The following is a 22,536-nucleotide window of genomic DNA, read 5'->3' as shown; positions in this document are numbered from 1 at the left end:
GGGCGATAACGTAGCTACAGCTCACAGCGGGCTTTTGTTCCGTTTCTCTCTGTATCCTCTCCTCTCTCTCTCTCTTACTGCACCTCTTCGCCCCGACGTCAGACACGCGGCGACGCCGGCAGTTAAACAACCCACCCCCTCCCCCTTCACCCCCCCCCCCCCGTTTCCCCCGATGTGTGCAGCACTCGCTATTTATTTTTCTCATCACTTTTAATTTCGTAGAGACAGCATAGATGCGTATCGGCAACAATGAACAGCTATTGTGTTCCCATTGTCCTCCCTGAATGGTTAAGCTATAGACCGCACGCTTGTATGACGTGCCTACATACATACATACATACATACGCATACACTTATATATATATATATATATACCCATATCGAAAATTGATCGAGCTTGTTCGGTTTATTAATTACGGTTATGGGAAATGCTGTCCTAATGAGATCAAATCAATATAACGTAGAGATACGTAGCAACGCTGCATGTACGACATTTTTTTTTCTTCTTTTTTTGCCAACTCTCTCGTGTAGGTGAACCTACTTCGTGGTTACTGCCAGGCAAACGTAAATACCGAAAACTCGAACTATTATCATGGTTCAGAGAGTAATGAAACAATATCGTGATCACTGTGCAGCGTGTATTCGAATGAAGCTTTAACGCACACGAGGATATATAATACAAAGGTATGTGTAAAAGCTTTGACCAGCGGCGTAACAACCCGAATATTATGTACTGCACACAAACCCTGCATGCACTATTAATTCATTACTCAATTCGCGGAGCGTAGTATTTGCTCGTAAAATTGATTGCCCAACCCCGCGCGTCACATCTATGATTTATTGTTTAAACACAGTATTCCGGATATATGTATTCGTACCTACAGTATTAAAAGAGTTAACTTCAATTAGCCAGTGATTGACAGGGCGGAAATTAATAAACTTGAAAAGTGCGGATTCTGCGCCGTTCAAACGTCAGACTGACAATGAGATCCAAAACGATCCAATTGAAACGATCATCAGCCGCGCAAACCCAACAACGCGGTTCAAGTCCGACTGTTTTTTATTTTTCGGAGAACCGTTCGTTTGCGATAAATATCAGCGATCCCGTATTCTGATGTATTCAGTATGTATACATACACCATGTGCATACGGTGTGCAATGTGCATGGGACGTTCATAACTTGTGCACCTACAAACGGGGCGACTGGACGCAGCCGCAAGCCGCAAGCCGCAACACGTAGTGCGTGCAGTTGCTGCAGTTAATTTGCTTACTCCAAGTGCGTTTGATTCCCCTAATTAATTGATTTTATTGCAACAGTGGGCTGCAGTGGGGTCAACGCGATCGTAATCAAATGCCAGTGCCTACGCGGTGTTTGCATGTCTCGATGTTTGCTTGCATTATATGTATACATCTCTCAATGCACATATTGCAGTTGTAATTGAGAACTGCAGAGGAATCCGAAACGTCATTGCGTTTTAGCACTGATTCACGAACCCCCGAAGCAAAGAACTTTCGACGTGTTGACTACTCTGATTGAAATCAAGATGGCTTGTCGTGGTTGAAAAAGTTGGTTGATTGAAAATCAAAAGTTATTGTTAGCGCAAGTGTTATACCAGTTATTAACTAAACAATTACCAAACAATAAATATCTAATGTCTAGTCTTCCAGCAATTGGTTTTAGTTATCGAGAAACTCACAATTCGTGCATCTAATTTATAGTTTGGAAACTAAAAGGGTCGATAATAATTGGGTCTCAACGTGTCAACAACTGGTACACTTAACTTATACCAATTCAACGATATAATCAAGCATAAATTTGGCTCAGCAGATGATCTCGACTTGGAATCATTTCGTTAACGTTTCATCATCACGTGCAATGGTATTAGGGGAAAACCCGAAGGACCAGGAAAAGTGAGGAGTGGTCACGTGACTCTTTCCTCACATTTTCTACAGTACACGTTACAGGTAGTTCTCAATTGATACTAACATGTCAATGATATAAATAATGATTCTCCTCACCTAGATGCCCGTTCTCGTAGTAGTCACCGTTGTCCATGCGATGTTTCTTGAGGGGATGATGAGGATGGTGTCCTGCAGCGGCTGCGAGGTGGCTGGCGGCAAGGCTGAGGCCGACGGAGGCTCTTTTCGGGGGTCTCCCGGGCCTGGAGCTGCACAATGGTAGAGAGTTACTGTCGTTAGAGACACCCGGCATCGAGTTACCGGATTACCCGAGAGGTCGTCGCCTTTACTTGCTTTTGCCACGAGAATCAGGCACGCGTTTTACAATTAATCCTAGTCAAATCAGGTCGCGCTTAACTATATTCTGAACCGGTCCAATCCGAATGCTTTTAATTTTAAGGATATCGAAGGATCGGAGGATTCTACTTGAATCGTGCAATCCGTTTGGTTTTCTTCCACTTTCTATATGCAAGTACTCGTTCTTGTTTCTCGTGAGATTACACTCGATGGTCTTCCGATGATTGATTCAAACCCTCGGGTGTAAAGTGTGTAATTGCGCGCGAGTGATTCGTCCGAGATGCGAAAGGAGAAGATCCCACGATTTCTATACCCCGTTGCGGTACAACCTACATAATAATAAGAAGAAACGTTACGGTGGTGAAAAAAACGATGCAGTCTTGAAGGCGGATGATTCCAATGGCAAACGTGAGAGGCCCGGAATGCTGTGCAAAAATATAATCGTGCAGCGAGAGAAAAGAACATGGAATGACCGACGGAGTTGTAGAAAAGATGGAATATTTGCGTCCGTCGTGTAGCAGCCGCGAGGATCATCGCAGTTTCCGGTTGTCTATTAAACGCGGCGCGTATAAAGGGGCACAAGAACCATTCGTACCTCTCGACAATCACCTTCGAGTTGTATGTTTGGCCAGGCGAGTCGCGGAAATGGGCGTGCAAAAATGATGCTGGTCTGGGCGAAAAAAGAAGTGGAGGTCACGGTCTCACGCGCATTGCAAGTCGGAGATGACGAGCTTCTAGCTCTTCGTACAAAACAATGAGGACACGATGTTTCGACAAAACAGGCATGGCACGGCAGCTGTCCGTGTGCCTAGAAGAAACCTTCCCGTTGCGTTAGACGAAAAGTTAAAGTCGAGTTCGCGCCGTGAGATCAGAGACCATCGAACGGCGTAGAACCTGGCAATTATAAGACCGGTTTAAACATCGCGTTGTATTGCGGGAGCCTCAAGGATCGCAAACATCTTACAATATTATTACAATGTATTATGAATTCGTTTTAAATTCATTCCACTATTGGGCTTAATTCACATTTTTACTAACCGTACACGTATATCGTGAAATTAAACGAAAGGGGGGAGGGAGGGTTGAAAAATATTTCGCGAAAGTCGAGGGGAGTAAATAATTTGCGTTTTTGTCACTCTGTTTTTCGGTTTCGCATTTACGTCACGCAATTTTCTTATAACAGATTTGAATTCGAGTTTTCCTTGTTATAAATTTATATTTATTTAGTTACAGCGATAGATGAAAAGGGCTTATCTTTCTTAGCCAGTAAAATTTTTAACACCGTTTGATTGGTTATTATATGGAAAAAGGTTTGAGAATTTACTTGTTGATATTATTTTTTACGCATAAGTTATGAAGGCAACCAAATAATTACATTGACGAACAAATTGTTTTATTACTTAAACAGTTGTCTATCCGAGTCCCACTAAAATTCTCGAAAACTTGAGTCTTGGATCGAAATTGATCGATCAAAATTTCAGATATATGTTTATTAAGGTTGGTTGGACAGAAATCTGTACTTTTTATTAATTTTATTACGAAATACTGATCGTAAAGTGAATATTCATGAAATTATTATATTTGCAAGCCATGAAAATCTACTAAAATGTACGAATTTAAAGTATAAAGTACTAGAATTATCAACGAAAGCGAAAAAATTATAAACTGTCATGTTTCAGTTTAAAACACTTGAAAATGGTTGAAAATCATTGTAAGTTCGTTCAATTTCACTCTACGGTGGCTTAACTTTATTCCAGTACATTGTAATTTTCTACAAAAACTGTTTTTATGGCGTTAACTGCGTCGTTCAATATTCAATTTTACAACATCGCAACGATATTTATTATGCGATCAACAAATGGATATACTATAAACAATAAAATAGGAAATCTGTTTGTCTCACAAAATTCTCAAATAAATAGTCATCTTCTGAATAAAATGAGTAATTGTAGAAAAAAATCGATCGATCTTCTAAACTTTCCAAAAATATCAAGTTATTTGAAACAAAGCATCGATATCTAACCATGTACCTGCGTTCGTAGTTCAATATTTTTTATTTTTCAATTTTTAAAAAGAACAAATTCGTGGCTTACGAACACAATAATTCCACACACACCTGACGTACTCTAATATCTCGTAATGTAATTGGGAAAAAGTGGCTTCGATTCGTGGCCAACTAAAATTACCTCGTCAATAATTCGTGATCAAGGATCTAACCGCAATTTTTGCCGCGTTGCGGATTCAGCGAGACTCGGGACCGATTTGTAAATCCAATTTTTTATCCCAAGTCACTTCCCTTCCCATTTCTTGACTGCTCGTCTTACACGCTGCAGCTCGTCACCATCCAGCAGACGTTTCTCAGGCGGACTGCAGGGTCTGCAGATTGTGGCTTACTACGCGGGCCGCTTATATCCGCGTGATCCTTTAACCCGCTTAGCTTCGGGTTACACCGAAAACAAGAAACGCACTTAAACGCTTAACTCGTATAATACCTGCACTCGTCTAACCGTCATATTTCCACCGGTGATAATCGCGGGTAAACTAAACTGCTCTCGGATTCTGGTGAGAAATGAAAAATCGAAATAATAATCGATGTGGATAAGCGACAGGAGCGATTTGTAAAGCATAAAAAATCGGTAAGAGTAGTTCGAATTATTGGGCGAAGATGAATGTCGATGCAATTCATTCAGGTTTTTTATAAGTTTCCCACATTTGAGGACGGAGTCGAATCGCCAACTTTCACGTTCGGCAAAAAATACGCGAAAACCGGCGACTGAGGTAATGAATCCAAGATGGCCGCGAAGCTCAATTTGACGCGAGACTAACGAATGAAAAATTTCAGGATAATAACCGAGTACAAACGTTATTCCTTTCGTAAAACCGAAGAGAATGATAAGAAATTGAGTCAGGCGATTGTTTTTTGCTGTATAATTATGAACGAAAATAAAAAAAAAGATGAATGATTTGATTTTCGGGAGCTGGCGTCAACGCTTTGCTATTTAAAACCTAAAAATGACGAAAAATTACGGATTATTTTTTCCCGATTCATCAAGTATGATCGACTATTTTTCAAACTCAATTAATCGACCGACTCGATTAGTTTTCCTCACAATCGGTTTTTGTTTTTTACTCTCATGACCGACGCAATGCAATATCAATTTATGCGATTATAATATGAATTATTATTATTGTCTTACTTGACTAATAAACTATAAATTATGAAAAAACTTTCAGCTATTAAGACTACGTACTGAAATTTACGAAATTCTGGATTCATATTCACCGTTTCAAAAAAATAGCGCTTCGATCGATTCGTGTTCGGTTATTTTTTCTGGACTCGATTAATCGATGAATCGATTATTTTTAGCTCAGTGGCCCAAAACCATTCACAAGGTGCGCACATACACGACTCTAGAGACGCGTGCAGCGCATGTAGGGTGCGTTCAGCTGTCTTCAAAAACGAAATTCAACGGTCCTACACGGTGGTCGATTAAGACGATGCGTTTTCGTTTCTTTTCCCGTTCATCTTATTCTTTTTTTATTCCATTTACTTTATTTATTCATTTTTCTTACACACGCATACACGCTGCCCGCAAATCGACGTCGAAGAAACATGAACGAAACGAAAGGAAAAGAAAGGAAACGATCGTCGAACTCGTTGCGAGCTCGCGTCGCCAGGTGCTTGGCGATCGGTTTAATTGCCTCCTGCACATGCGCCTCTCGCGAGAAAAGATCTATCACTCGTATAACATATCTACCCGAGCGTCGTTTCGAGCGAGGCAGGGCCGAAATTACCGGCAAATTACACAAGCATGTATAGATCCTCGATCACGCTGTACACGCCGTATATATTATCCACATACGAGAGGGTCTCGATCAAACAATCCTGTACCGATGTTCAACTGGCGATAAATCGAGCGATCTAGCTATCGACTGCATCGCGTATTCGGAGGAAGTCTTAAATCGTAAACAGTTGGAAGGCTAATTACATGAAATCGAAGACATTCAAACGACTCGGATGTTATTTGAGTAATTGAATTTATTATTTGATAATTTGAAAATCGTTGCCGATCGATTGAAACCCACGTGACAGTGGATCTAAAGGAACTTGATTATCGTTAGTTAAACGTTAAATGGTTTGACTTTGGCTTTTTTCATTGATTTTTAACCATTTCTCAGCTTTTTAAGTAATTTCCAGTGATTGGTTGTGTTTTTCCGTGATTCTGTCCGGAAATCACTGTGTAAAATCAAGAAACGTAATAAACGGTCTTCCCTCAACGGCTGAGAAGTTTCTTTTATTCCTCGACGGAAACTTTTTACACTTCATTATAATATCACCGTACGATATAGAACTGCGTGGCGATGCTGCTCACGGTGCGTAATTAAATCAATTAAAACTCAGCCAACAAATCGTGACGCTTTATCAGATCGAGAAAACCTCGGCGTTAGCATTGTTGTAGTTCTACTGTTTTATTATTGTTATTCGTTACGTTTGTAATTAAAACAGCCAAGACTCTTCCTACTTGATATGCATACGAGGCTGAGTGTATTATACCACATATTCACGCTTTGATTTTGTTCTTCTGTGTTTTTTCTACACCTTTATATACGTTATTAAACGCAAATCTACGGCTGCTAGCAAATTTCCTCGTTTCACTCGCGTTACCTCTACCGTAAATATTTTCACCAGGCTTATTTCCCTGAAACAAGAGTTCATCATTCTAATAAATTTGTGATTACAGAAAATTCGAATCGCCTTCTCGAGTGATGAATAAAAAGTAAACAACATCGGATCATCGGCGAATTTAAACCGAATCGTGTGCAAAAAGATCGCACAGAAAATATGCGATATTGCGTAACTCGCGGGTCGTAAGCTGATGACTTTTCTTCACCATGTAGTATAACTCGAGGGGCGAATTGTCAATTTCGAAGTCAATTTGGCACAAGGGTTTAGCAATCGGGTACCAGTAATTTCAGTTAATTTCAAGGTGAATTGTGTCCAATATGGGTATACGGTTGTATTATTAATGGACGTCGGCGGCGGCGGCGGCGGCGGTGGTGGCGACGCGATTCTGCAGGGGTGCATTGGCTGTGCGTGCGGAGGGTTGCGAAACCCCGTTTTCGCGCTTCGTCTGCACCGTTCAATTAAATGATCTGGGAGAGCAGGCAGCGATATTCGCGGAGCGAAAAGTGTACGAAGCGAAGAAAGTGGAGCAAAAGTCTAAAGGATGGATCGAAATCGGAGTGCAGGTATAATTCTGACGGAAGGAATTAAGTGTGCAAATCATATGAATGGGCTCCACCATCTGCAATGAACCGAGAGTTAGAGGAAAGAAAAAACCGTTTGAAAAATCCTCAGAAACGTTATTTGAGTCAAAGATGGTCGGCTTGAATTGAGAAATAATATTATAGAAATGAATTTTTACACACGAATTTTCTTGGACACGAAAATTTTGTTTGTAGATAATTTAAAGATGCTGAAAGTTCAAGTAGAAAAAATTGAAGACATAGTCAGTCGAAGTACAGACAGACAAAGTATTGAAATCTGTATACGATTCTATATTATCAAGAGGAATTCTGACGATTCTTCAACTTGGCAGATTCTATGTTCTAATCTGTTTAATCATTTACTTTTTCATACTTCGATTCAAAAAAAATTTAACTTCCATATATAAAGTTTGCTCTTTTTTAAAAATTCGATGCAGCAGCCCTTCGATATTTTGATAATTCTACCATTTTTACCCCCACCTTGCAAGACGTGACCGATTCGATAAAAGGTTTCATAATTTAAACGCTTACGTGTAATTCTAATTTGCTCATAACGATAACCATCATCATAATTAGTAACATTGCTGAATACTTTTTCAACCTGTCTTCTCTTTCTTTGCCCATTGATTAGGTAATCCTCGTCTAATTCCAAGTATGAGTTACAAACGATGGGATTGTCGGCGACCGCGAGAAACAGGAAACAATGGGTCAACCGGAAGTCGAGAGTAGAAAGATAGGCCTAATCTCAAATTAGCGCTGAACAAGGGAGAGCTTTGTTGAAGCCGTGTGTGCGTAGAGTCAGACAGTCTGCATCCGTGTTGAGCCTACCTGCAGCAGCACTTTATCTTTAAAATACTGCCTCCGTTATCACAGGGTGTGTATACGGCTACCGTCTTGCGCGCAAATAGTACAACCGAGAGTCAAATAAACCCTCGACAACCCGGTACGTGTGGGAGCGTGAAAAATTTCTAGAATGAAGCGAGGAGAGCCCGAGTTTCCGTTTACAATCGTCGTCCCGGCAGCAACTCGACGCTGCCGAGTTTTTTTTCCTCTCTCTTTTTTATTTTTATCCCTTTTTATATCCGGGGCTTTATTCTCACGGGATATTAATGCGGGAGATTACCCGTCGAGTTTCGTTCCGTGCCACGCGTTTCACCGAGTTCTAGTGGCGATCGGATCCATTGCGGTATTATATGCAGTATACGACTGTAATACTCGGAGTATAACGTCACGCCTCATCGACGATTGTATACAAGGGGTTGCACACCGATCGAGATCCAATCCCGAATAGCATGATGCCATCAACCTCTTCAATTACCCTATAATATCGCTGAATATTATTGCGCGTTATGTAATGCACTGCGCACTAAATTATTGCACCGTGAAACCAATCGAAACGGCAACTCTCGAGGGAGAATCACATTTCGATTCTTCCAATGCTTGTATTCGTAGTCCTTGGGTGTACGCAATCGTTTATGGTTTGACCGTCTTATCACGCAGTTATTGCGTGAACAATTAAAGGACATTCATGTTTGTCTTTTCATTTTCAATGATAATTAATCCTGAGAATGATACTAGAGCTTATCCAATTCCTTTCTATTTTTGCTGATTCTCTACCCTACGCGAATCTAGATCAAATCGCCGAACGATCACTTGAATTCAAAATGTCTGTTATGCAAAATTTCATCAGTCGTAACGAGTCAAAATTCCGAACGGATCAAATTTCCGTATATTTGAATTTTTAAAAGTTTCTCAGATAAACTCTTCGAACGTCTTGAATAATTTTTAATCTTTCTTTCTACGTTATGATTATCCACACGACTTTCAAATGCTCAGAATTAATTTCAAGATCAACACGAAACAACTTTGTTTCCTGCAAAAGTATGAAGCGAATACGTCTACCAATCGTATAGTGACAAATGCATATGCATTCGATCAAGTAATTAGCGTAAATTGAACTCGATGCTTTTCGCGTTGAATGTCAAGCGTGCCGTATTTCAATACTAATGCGTTTCCTTGCGCATTCTAGCCTCGAAAAACCAGCCAACCAACCCTTGGGTGTATAATATTGCGGTGTCGGATTACACGTGACCTTACATCTGTCGGGATGATGTAGCCTTTCGATATCGGTGGAGCTACGTTGTACCAACGCAGAAGAGATGAGGGTGGCCGACGTTGCAGCCATGCAGCAACCCTTACATGCGAAGTGCATGAGAAGCTACCCGCTATTGATTTCCCTCTGTACTCGCACTCGGGCCGATCCGACCACCCCCGTCTCCTGCAGGCAGTGCACTCTCCTAGGACCTCGACAGGGACATTTCGTACAGTAGTCGAATTATCATCGTCACGGGGGCGTTGCTTCCCGGTTTTCTGGCCCGTATGTATCCAGCCGTTGGAAAGGCGTCGTAAAGCCCCGTCGTCGGATGCAATTCCCGTCATAACAACGACTTCAATTTTCGTCAAAAGTCGCTTTTCGTTATCGGCCCTTTACGTCCCCCTCCCCTCCCTCTCTCGTTCGTCGTGCCCTTTCGATTTCCCGCTTTATAAACTTGATTCGCATCGGAGCGACCGACCGCTACGTCAGTATGTATGTAAGAGGCGCGAGCGGTAGATACATAACCGGTATATACATATGTACCCTGCAGCGCGAATACGAACCCGCAATATTTTCCAAATTATAAATTTTTACGACTATCCAGTCAGATTGGATTTGTCCGATTTCACACGTTAAATAAAAACGGAGAAAGAGATGAACGGAAAATGCGTTGGTGGAGGAGGAAGAGAAGGGAGAGGAGGCTGGATAGGATCGACTATACTTTCTTTTTACGGTTCCTATACCCGCCCCATCCCTTCTGCCAGGCAGACACCCCTACGGTTCGAATCCTTCAATTTTTACTACAATGCTCCAAACTTTTGCCACAGGGATGGAATATTTTTTTTTCTCTTTTCTTTTCTTTTTTTTTGTGTCTTCTCTTCTTCACCCTTATACTATGTATTAAAAATGAAATTCGTTTTTACGCTACAGATTATTGAGATCAATCCCCTTTAACAGAGGTATAAGCCACAGCGTTATACTATTTCCAAAACACATGTGAACGATGAATTGCTGAAGTACATAATGATGTATATTGATCGTATTTGAACCTCAAGCGTCGACAAAAAATAGAGAAAAGGAAACCAGACCCTTCGGTGTAATTCCAAGCTCTGCTGATCACTCATCGCATCACTGACCCAAATGTTGTATACGGTACTTGTACTCAAAAAAAAAGGAAGAAAAAAAAATTGGTTGCGAAAACTCGCCGAGGCAAGTCTTAGGATTTCACCGTCTAAAAACCGCAATCGAGAAAAATTGGGGTTGGACTAACACAAAAGAAATCTTTCGGAACTTGCGCGTATAATGAAATACGTATAAACGAATTTGTGTTGGTGCAGATCATACCCGAGCGATAGTAGAAGTAGGGAGAAAAAATAAGGGACGGGGGTGAAATTATCTCGGTATAAATATTGGATTAAAACTCCCGCTTCTCGGTTGCAATATGTTATTTTTATTGCCGTGGCTTTGCATAATATTCGGTGGGGCGATGGCTGTATAAAGCAAGTAGAAGTTACACTGCTGCATAGCGCAGTCGGTGAAGCTAATTTTAATTCTTAGGCTTCTGTTGCTGCTGCTGCTGCTGCTGAGTTTGGGTGGCCGACGAAAAAGGAGCGGCTGATGGCTCGGGATTATCATTTCGGTACGTGTGTAAGCTCATTTATTTACGTTTCCTTATAGCACTGCGTTGCTGGGGTCCTCGAAACGCGGGGATAACGATATTTCACAAAAACGAGATTTGACGGAATGTTTTTAGCTGGCTCGAATTTTGATCCTTTTGATATGAGTTATGGCCAGAAGTTTGATGATGAGATGAGAAATTATTTTTTAATCGAATTACCGATATGATATTCAAGTATTTTTTGCGCTGTGTCACGTGGCCAATTTAAGATTTCTAATGAGAATTTATCTAATTCTTTCGATGAACATCGATTTGTTTTGAAAATTTTTGGATTTCATCGGTGAGATGTTAGAAAGTGCGTTTTGGTCAGCCAGGACCGATAAATCATCACACGAATCCATAATTGATCGAATAATTAGCAGAATATTCCCTCAAAGCTTGTCTCGTAGCTAAATGAATAGATGAAACGTTTGCAGGATATTTAATCAAGCTCAGCTGACCAAAGTGCGCGTTTCGCAAGTAAGACGTTCATTTCACGAGAGATTCCGATTCGATTCAAAGTTTAACGAAATAATGGCATAGATTCTCGTAAAAACTCTTAAATCGGCACGAGTTTGAAGTTAGTAACGTTATCTTAACCCAACATTGGAGAAAAAATCATAATTCTCCCAATTTTACAATAATTTTGAAGGAATTAACTAAGAACCAAAATCCCAGAATAACGTTTTTTTCTCAGCATGAATCGTTACGATGACGTTACTAACTTCAATGTAAGATGTGACACCAGGCCCAAAACACCTTAATCACGCTGTTTATGAAAAAATTATGACGATTTTACGACTTGATAAAAAAATGCAACTTTCAGTTTAACCAGTTTGATTAACAAGAATGACCCGAGACACATTAGCATCGGTGGGAAGCACGCGAGGAGTATATCTGCTCGGATGATCCTTCGAGGTAATCCGCAACCTCTCGCGGGACAAATCGGGAGGATTAGATCCTGAGACGTGCGGCCTCCTCAAATAAACACTGAAATTGGAAGGATTAGACGAGGAGGAGGAGGAGGAGAACGAAGCGGCTCTTGTACATTCGGGCGAATATGTGTACGTCATGTATAACATGGATGTATATATATGTGTGTGTGTGTGTGTCGGCTGATTGCCCGTGAGGGTAAATAAGGAAAAGTAGATGATACATCGGAGAGGGTGTGGATTCATAAAAAGCAAGGCTGGATTCCGGTCCCGCAGCAGCCGAAGCTGTAAAGAGCATGCAGCAACATCGGGAGTTGTTCTTGCGTGGGACCGCGCCATTTGTGGCGGGAGTTTTCAATTACTTTTATTGACCAAGTTTCGACGCCGCGTATAACCTCGGAGGTAGGTAGGTATATATATTATACCTTACGCCGTGCGACGTATCGCGTGTTTGCTCGGTAATATAGATATTTTGCACCTCCGAGGGACCGAAATTGAAACGCGCCGCGGGCGCCTCGCTGGACGTCGTCGTCTACCTGGAGGTGTCCGAGCCTTCCCTCCACTCCCACGCGGCCAGGAAGAAGATCTACACTCCGAGCCTTCTCTGCAGGGTGTGTTTTTTAAATTTATTACATCGATTATCGCTCGTACGATACGAGTAATTGAAAGATAACAAAGTATTTTTTGGCCAAAGGAGAGCGCGCCACCTTTTTTCTTTTTCTTTTTCTTTTTCCTCATTATTTACCAACTTTCTTTTTCTGCTTAGCTACTTTCTGAACACACGATGTGTGTAACGTGTGATACCTACATCGGCCAGCATTTGTCTAGTTAGATTAATCGTACTTCTCTATCAAATCGCAAGCGTTTCTGATGCATAATTAAATCCGATCGAAGCGAAATGAGGAAAACTGGAGGATACGAATTGGCCTCCATCTTGTGATGCGGGTAGCTATTCATCTGGGAAATTTTTTCTTTCCCCACCGAGTAAATAAATTGTATTTTAAACATTTTTTCATCCCCTAAGTAACGCAATCATTGCAAGCTAATTGAGACGTGATGCAAGTTTGCAGAATTCACTTGCAGCTGATTCTCACTGGCTTTGAGGTTATGGAGCGCTAATTTGTAGCCAAATCTCACGTTTTGCTTCTCTTTTTCATAAATTCTTCGAACTTCCCTTACATCAACGACAAATCCACTAACTCCCAAGGTTTGAAGCGATATCATCTCTCCGCGGAGATGAAAAGAGTGTAAGAATATAAGATATGAGATTTACCGGACTTGTCGGTAAAAGTTGAAGGTCCGACATCCTCTAATTAATTTCACAAAGACTAGCCGCGTACTGTAGAACAAAGACGTAATAGCGAGGTGTTAACGAATCCCTGCAACATCCCCCAAAAACTTTTTTCACCCCGCACTTCGCTTTCTTCTTTTCTTATTTTTCTCCAGTGAATCTTCCCGCTTAAAACTCGCGGCACGGCGCCCCTTCGCCGTCGGCATGATGTCCCTCTCTAATGAGTTATTGTGCTCTAATTCTCGCGGCCGTTTCCCGTGTAGTTAGTCGAAAGAAACATGGGGCAGGTATTCGGGCGAGGGGTGAAATGAAAGCTCTTCTTAGCGGGCCATATTAATGCAATTCAGTACAATAATTTACGACTCTGGGAACGTTTTCGTTCCTAGGATTAAGTAATATTTTTATGTATAGATTGCAGCCTAAAGCTCGTTGATTTAACGCAAAATGAGACATAAATTTTACCAAAGATTCTCAAATAATATGCAATTCATCTATTATGGAAGAACGAAGTTATTATTTATTGTTCCTCGAGTTTCATTTTCCTGATTTTCTCTCTCCTCATACTTGCCTTTAGATACTTACTTCAAGGCGAATTATAGCGGACAGAGAATGCTGTCCCCCGCAGAAACCGTATTCAGGATAGCAGCAATGAACCGAGTGTTGTGCGGGTTTTAATTGCATAATTAATACCGTTATTAAATAGCTCGACCATGATTCAAAGGAGTTTTTCAAGGAAATACCGGGAGAAAGGGGAGTGGGGAGGGGGGAGAGAGAATAATTACACAGGATTATTTGTTTCAAAGAATCCAGAGTGACGCTGTGCGGCATCAACGGAGACTAAGAGAGAACAAAGTTGAGGCTTTCCCAGACAAGAACATTGAATCGACTAAATTATAATTAAGTATGAAACGTTTGTAATTATTCAGCATCAACTGCGCGTCGCCTGTATTCCCCGCGTTGGTATTTTTCCGCAGGCTCTCCTATTCCGCGTATAAAATATTTGCAAATTTCTAAGGATTCGCTTCGAGTTCGCACGTCCCAATCGGAATGCGCAGCCTACGATAGTTGACGAGCTGCGATTAGGCAGACGTATGAAAAACACGAGGGGCGACGTGAAGACGACGCGAAACGGAGTCCGTCCCCTGCAATCGTAAATCGGTCTGTGCCCCCTCGGTGCGCGCAGATAAATTAACGTTTCCTGCTGACCACGCAGCCCCGCAAACGGTGCAGAAATGAGACCCACGCGTGCCTCCGAATCGCCCCGTTTCCCCCGGCGTCCATCCTGCGTCTCTTATTCTCACTTCGACTGCACAGAGATCAGGAGCGGTATCCTCGGCTGTGGTAAAGCAGTGGTAAAATCGCCTTCGGGCAAATTATAGGAATATAGCCGTCCATGCCCGAATTCCACTCGATTTTCGCCCGTCGCATGCGTCTCTGAATTATGCCCCGTGACTTGCGATTAACGTAAGGCTGCGGCCACACTTGATCGATGAGAACGGGCAGACTTACCGGATGAAAATCTCGAAAAATCTTACCTGTGGTACCATTTTTTTACAGCTTAAGAGGATGATATGTTCAGTCTTTACCGACCGAGTAAAATTTTATTTATATTCACTGTTTATACTCTCGCTTACGCATCACTCTCACGCAATTCTACAGGCAATGATGCTTGAGCGTAGGTAATAGTAAAAATAAGTGGATTTTATTCGGTCGGTAAGGAGTAATTTGAGCTCCGTCAAATACAGTAAATCGGATTCTATTTTTCCTGAATAGTAAAATGTTGGAAGGTTCACTTTTGAAAAGAAATATGTATAGGGTTTACGATCGCGTTAGTGGATTAACTAGGAAAAGTTGGGAAAATGTACGAAAACGCTCGAGTATTTGCGGCCAGTTTCCACTTGATTTGAGGTTACAGTTCGCTACTGCAGCCGAATGAAATATTTTTTAGTATCTTAGCGTTAATTTTCCGAACTTTTTTTTAGTCAACCTACAACAAGCACAATCGTAAGCCCTGTCATTTGCCAAAGTTTGAAGAAACTTCATTATCCGAGTAATGAGTCCCCTTAATAACAGCCTCGGTGGTATTTTCGTCGATGAACAAAGAGAGAAGAGAGTCGGAGGGGCACGTGGACATTTCGTTGCGGTCTGAGCCGCGATCATGCATCGTTTCTCGATCCTTTTCTGCGGTCACGAGACCGAGTGGCGTAATACACGTGCATGTGGGTATAAAATGCGAGAAGCGGCCACCCCGAGGCGTCGCATCGTGCATCGTTTCGAGCAAAAAGATAAATGGAATTCGGACCGTGTATTGGACGCGCGGAATATCCACGCGCCGTGGAGCCGTTGTGTGACCGAAAAGAGCGAAACCTGTCGTTGCCTCGGCGATCTGCAACAAACCGGAATGAAGCGACGCCTTCGAGTAGAATTGGTCAGCCGATTTTCGCGCCTTTCATACCGGCCAGTCGTTTCACGTTAACCGTTCGATTCGTCATTCGTCAGATCGAATGGAAAGGAATGCTTTCTGCTTTGCTCTGCCTGAACGGCTATCAAAACCGCAGGCATCCACGGCTCTATCCTACAGCGTAATTCGAGATGAAGAAATTTCAGGCAATATATTGCAGTGCTGCTATTCAGCAATCAATAATAATAATCGTGATAGGTTAGGCGACGTCATGTCAGATTAATAGGCTAGGTTCGCACCTAGGTTATTGACTAAGGGTCAGGTTAAAGGTTAGGTTACAAACTAGGTTATGTTACCTCTGACCAGATTCACACTTTTGTGGTATCGTTTAAGAGATTACTCGACCGTCTGGCCCAAATAAATTCCCACAGAAATTCGTATTTTAATGAATAGCCAATGCTTATTAACGAATGATAAACTCTTACATTCCATTTCATTGAGCGTCTCATTACCAACTGACAACAATTGGCATCGACTATGGAAGGGTTGTTATTTAAAAAGGACGCCTCACACAAATGTGTGTCTAACTTGTGCACCGGACCTTGGTCTAACTATTTTGCATTCAGATTACAACACTTTGAAGTTGGAAGAGAAAAAACTTGCAGCGTCGAGTTGAGAAGCGAAATCGTATAAAACACTTTTCGACGTCGTGTTCGGTAGGTTTACATGTCACCCTTCGGCGTGCTGAACGCATCGTTCGACCGAATATACGCGTAAGGGGGGTTCGTGAAATCACGTGACGTCCACCCGCCTCGCATTGTTGTTTCCAGTGAGGTGAGGAGGCGAATTCGTGCTCCCCCACTTTCTGGGGTGCAGGGTGCACATGTGCTGATAGCCCGTAATGCCATCTCTAATTCCGACTAGCTGATTTGATTCCGGCACTGAGATAAAGAGCCCCTTCCCTATCCACGAGTGCAGTCTGTTTGTTTGGGTGGGTCGGACCTCGGAGGGGTCGCGGACATCGTTGCTCGAGCGTTTCATTTATTTTCGCGACGGACTGTACCGGTCGACTCGAACGAGGGCGAGGACGAGAGAGAAAGAGAGAGAGAATGAAAGAGAGAAAGAGAGAAAGAGAGAATCGAAGGCTCCTCATAACGTCGCGTCGGTACAAAAACGCGACATGCACAGCAGTTCCTGTACTCCGGGGGGGCATTTTTCCCGCGTCGCTTCCTTATAAACTAATTTTCCTTCCTCCCTGACAACAATTGAATTCTCTCTTTCCATTTACCTATCCGTTTGTATCAACGTTTACATTTACATTTATATTTGAATAATGGGAAAATAAAGAGCGGGCGCGTCCCTGTTGCTTCGCGACTTTCAACTTGATATTACATTTTTCCATTTTTAAACGCTCGCTTTTTAAGCCCGCGGGGTCCCACTTATACATCCCGGTCGGATCCACGCCGGGGGTGAAGGCGCGATTCCTTCATCCCCCTCCCTCCCTCCCTCCCTCCCTCCCTCCCGCCCCCTTTTCCTGCCCTGAAGCCCAGCTCCGCGACGCTTTGTGATATTTTCGAGAACTCGATATATAATGGCCCGTATTAACATTTAGATAAAGCTTATGTTAATATTATTTTCTACGCCTCCGCGACTTTTCTCTCCATTCCCCTCCCCTTTAATACCCCATCAGCGTTTTCTTCCCGATCGCGCTGCACGTTCCAGATGAAGACGCGTTTTCTTCCCTTATTGTTATCATTATTGCTATTATTGTTATACGTTACAGTTTCGAGGGAAAACTCCAGATTTTCAACTTTGCTTTTATACACACCGGGCTGCTGCAGGTCTCGAGCGTACGATTTGAGATAACGAAACTTGGATTACTCAAGAGTGTTGCGTGTGTACCTACCTTATACCTACGAGTGATATTATACTCGTGCAGAAGACAAGTGTCGGAAGCGAAAAACAGGGCGCGAAATTCAATTACCAACCGTTTGCCTGAAAAAAATCATTCTTGACTCAAGACTAAAGTCGAATAATAAATAAATCGCAGTAGTCTCGATTGTTTTCCCAACTCCTCGTTTTCCCTACCGCGGACGACAAAAAAGCCTGGAAGCATATTTCGAGGCGGGAAAACATGGCACCGAAGTATAACGACTTTCGGCTTTATTACACATCGGTGTTTGCTGCTACTGCACTGCATATCCGAGACTAACGTTCTGACGTTCGGGTGAAATTCACGCGTGATGTACAATGTAGCTACGTTGAGCGGCCAACTAAAAATACAAGACGCCACGCAGCGACGTTAGCTGCTGCACACCCATCTGCATGCGTTTTCGAATCGTCGGCTGCAACGACCCTAGACAATCTCGTTCCCGGCCTGCAGGCGCCAGCCGCAACCGCAGACCGCACCCGCGTCTTCTTCCTTCCTTGTTACTGATATCGTTTACGATGCTTATACGTCGCGTTGCACCGCGTCGCGTAGCCTTTTGTCTCGTCACATAATTCACTCTTGCGTTTAACGCCTAATTTTTACAACTAGCCGCATATCACTGTCAAAAATTTCGACTACCTGACGACTAAGTAGGTACAATTTGCACGAGCCCGTCGTACGAACTTTCCATTTTTCACAACGCAAATATTTGAGGGAAAAGAATTTTCACAATCTACAGCACGGTGACTCGCGAGTTACTCGGAATGGTGAAGGTAAAATATACTTTTGACAGTAGTGTAATAAGGAGATACGTGGTTCTACGTACAGATACCGATACCGACATTTACCAACATTTTAGCCGGTAAAATGTCGGTAACGGGATCTGTACCGAGAAATCTCCTTATTATACTACTTTTGACAAATGTTTTGCGAAGTATTTATACGCACATGTCAGTGTTTGATGTATACCTCGTACACATGCATGTAGTTTGGCTCGATCTTCGATATAAATGTATATTTAGCCAGTATGACCTCACGCGGTACTATTTCACGAATTATTATCATTATCGTCATACCATCCGTTTACACGAATATTTATTTCTGTTTGTGTTTACGAACGCCACGGCTGCAAGCTCGTTTCGACTGACGCCCGCTGCACCGCGTGATAATCCGTAAAAGATCTTCGGCGTGTACAGATCGAGATGCACCGAGCTGCAGAGAGAATACCGCTAGCTGTTTGCTCCACATTATTCAACAGATTTATGCCACCTGCGTAGGAAGATACTTGAAAATTTTGCGTGCCACGAGCTGCTCGAGAGTAGTAACGATGCGGTCGAGGAAAAGTGGCGAAAGCAAAATTCCAGCAGTTCCAAATGAGGAATGGGCGTGAATATTTACGGTTTCCAGACGCAATCGGCCAATGAGTAAAAACTTGTTTGGTAGACGTAAAATGAATACGATTTTTATTGGGAATCGCGTATAAAACGCCCGTATTGAGAAACGACTATCACCTCGGGGCATTGCGGAAATCATTACGGAATCACAAAGTTTGCTGAGTAATTTATTTCTCTGTGGGAGAGCTGCAAGGGATAAAGCCACGGTACGTCTGAATACATAATAAGCAGGAATTGTATTTGATTTCGGTTATACCGGTGCCTGAGGCTATCCTAAGGAATAAGAAAGAACCGCACGGTTGAACGGTTTTTCAAAACAAGAGCTGCGATATCCATCTTGTCTCCCACCCTCTGCTCGCTCCTACCGCAAAGTGCATATTTCAACTCGCAATACATTGAGCTCCAGTGATCGAAAAGGCTATACAAACGGCGTTGATCCAAATTCCGTGTAGAAAACGTGATGGTGCTACACAAGTGGAATGTGTAATGAACTTCTGTAAACACTATCCGATGTTGAATAGCCCAAACTGACCAAAACAATTGTTCCACATATAATAGTAGACATCAGCCAATTCTGGTCCATTTTAGCACACCACCATTTCTACACTGTAAATTGTCATTGAAATTGAAAGTCTTTTTGGACGATTCTTTTTGGAGAGAATAAGAATTTTTTTTGTGGGCATCGAATAAATAATTATCATTCGGTGTGCTGAGGGAGGAAATGTTGCGAGGAAGAGCTGAAGCCGTACACGGAAATTGTAGTACCTGTATATGTATACAGTGTATATTTATATGTATATATATATATAAGATTTAAACACTACACAATAAAGGGTGAGTTTACGATGGCGCACAGAGATAGAGATGGGTGAGCATTAGTAAGAGCGAAGAGAGCATAGCTGCCGTAGGATAATAGCATAATATTTCTGGCTCGGAGGCGAAAGGCCACCCAGGACGAGTATAGTCAAAATAGCGCTGCTGCACCATACGAAATCACATAACGCCCGATTGTACGGTGTTATGAAGCAGTAAACGCCGCTGCGATCGCCGGTTCGCGTCCCCCGAATCCCGCGTCTTATGGAATAATTTAGATGATTGGAGGACACAACGGTTGGGAAACGCGTACTGGTTTATGACTGCCTATTGTCAGGGACAATGCGACCCGGAATATTGTTTTTGATACTGTCTCCTCCACCTTCTGTTCCCACTCGCGGAATGCTGACCGTATAGCTGTAGTTTCCGGCTAGAAACGCGGGATCTTCCGCTACCCCAAAAATATCCCCACCGTAATCCGAATTGAAGGAACGCGCGTGATAACTGATCTCATGACATTTTTTATACGTGTAGATTTATGTGATAAGCATACGTTACGGTAATCACGTGGTAGTTTATCGACTTTGGTATTACATTGGTAAAGGTCCCCGTGCAGCTGATCGCGAGATTTGAATCCGTTACCTACCTGCAACAGAAAAAAAACAATAATCCAATTAGTATAATTATTTACTGAAGGTAGTCAGAATGTCTAGCACAAAATATTTCAGATATTTTTTTTAAGTTGAATACTAAAAATTGACCAATCAAGTTGTCGTAATTGTTTGTTGTAATATATTCGCTTACGTTAAATATAGATATTATTTAGTGAGAAATCACGTAAGTTTAGTTTAAGGAGCATGAAACCCTCGCAGACGTGTTCTAATCAGAAAATATATTACGAATGTCGTATATTGTGACGATGACGATGATGGTAATAATAATAATAATAATAATAATAATTGTTTATGTTGGCGGGATCTTTCAAGGATTTATACGGGCAATATCGAGGGCGGATTAAGGCGATCGAAGCCGGGTATAGGTATAGAAGGTAGGAGTACAAGAGTCCTCGAGGATAGCGTCCTCGCTCCGGGAGACGGGATCGCGGTACTCCTGCAGGGCCGTTAGTGTCAAAATAAAAATCTTACCGCCTGATATACGGCGCGAATCCGCCTTAATTCCCCCCCGACATGTTATCGCGGCTAGTCGCGTAATTGAACAACTGACGGCAATTGACGCGAGTCCTGTTCTTTAATACGTTCGGTTAATGTCCCGGAGTCCTTAACTGCTCAGGAACTTTAAGCGTATCACAACCAGTGTAACCCATGCAAAGATTCGTTTCATTCTTTGGATTGCATGGCGGATAATAAAGAAGGTCACCCGGATTTGGGTGTTTCGAGGGTGAAATTCAATTCACGCTGACCCTGTGGGTATCCTTTGCTAACCCTTTCAGGATACATACGAGGAGTTTTCCGCACGATGTTGTGCTTTTGACAAGTAGTGTCCGAAGACGCGAGTACAAGGCGAGAAGTAAGGCGTGGACCATAAACCATGCGGCAAAAGGAAGGAAAAAGGTAGGAGGGTATATAAGGTACCTACCTATATAGTGCCTACACAATAGGAGTCGTTTTCCGCAAATCTGCCGGCGTGAGCAATAAATTATTTAGGACTAGCTGGAGGATATACGGCGACGGGACACGAGGAGGAGGATATCCTAGGTGGTCGGCCCCGGTCCTCGGACAGGGGCTGGTCAAGCTCTTTGTCCAATCCCGAGAAAATTAAATATCAACAAAACAATAAAAGGCAATTGTTTCTAAGTTTTACGGCCTGGCTCGCGCCCCCCGAAGGCAGCCGAGGTTTATTGCCCGAGACTGCCTCTCTTTCTCCCTTCGGCCGCAAGGGCTCGTCGCGGAAATAGCGGCCGGTCACTTTATTTAGGGGTGCGATTTCCCGACGCTTGTTCTTTCATTGTTTTACGGGCTTGTTGTTCCTTCATTAATTACACCCATACAATGGCGCGTGTATCTTTCTCTCTCTCTCGGATTTCACGCCTTCCTCAAACCTCGACACCTCGCCGCATAGTTTCTTGCCTAGTGTTTACCGAGGATGAGAAAATTCACAGATCTTTATTCTTTCCATTGTTTTCACATTTCCATTCTCTCCTCTTCACAGACATGTAAAAAAATCACATGTTTACAAAGGCGAATATTATAATTGATCCTCAAAGCTCCGTGGCTAGAGAATTGCCACGACCGAATTGCTTATAGTTGCCTGTTTCAATCGCTCAATCCGCAGCTCTATTTTTATATCCGTTCGTATGCAGGAAGTTGACCGTGCAGTCCGTCAAAGTAGAAGGATGAGGGGGTGGTGGGGGGGTAAACAGCGGAGACCCTCCGGGTACATCGGCGATGTCCGATGCGGCGGACCCCAATGAAAATAATTATTAGCGCTAAGTGGCCGTCATTACCCGCTTGTGACAGACGGAGGCAGCGAGTGGTTACA

The 22,536-nt window shown here is 42.6% G+C and overlaps 1 protein-coding gene across 3 annotated transcripts in view; it reads right to left on the bottom strand.

Moving 5' to 3' along the window:
• Positions 1-22,536, bottom strand: part of LOC124406651 (dachshund homolog 2) — a 175,834-nt gene that overhangs the window by 95,416 nt on the left and 57,882 nt on the right. For 2 of the 3 annotated variants that reach the window (XM_046882138.1, XM_046882140.1), the window contains one exon: positions 2,020-2,162. In XM_046882138.1, coding sequence (XP_046738094.1) covers positions 2,020-2,162 — 143 coding nt within the window. Of the gene's footprint in view, positions 1-2,019; positions 2,169-22,536 lie in introns of all 3 variants that reach the window. The other variant, XM_046882139.1, reaches the window with a different exon arrangement.

This window comes from Diprion similis, chromosome 6 (genome assembly GCF_021155765.1).
Source record: "Diprion similis isolate iyDipSimi1 chromosome 6, iyDipSimi1.1, whole genome shotgun sequence".
NCBI lineage: Eukaryota > Metazoa > Arthropoda > Insecta > Hymenoptera > Diprionidae > Diprion > Diprion similis.
The sequence above is the reverse complement of the archived record's forward strand: the minus strand, read 5'-3'. Positions and strand labels throughout refer to the sequence as shown.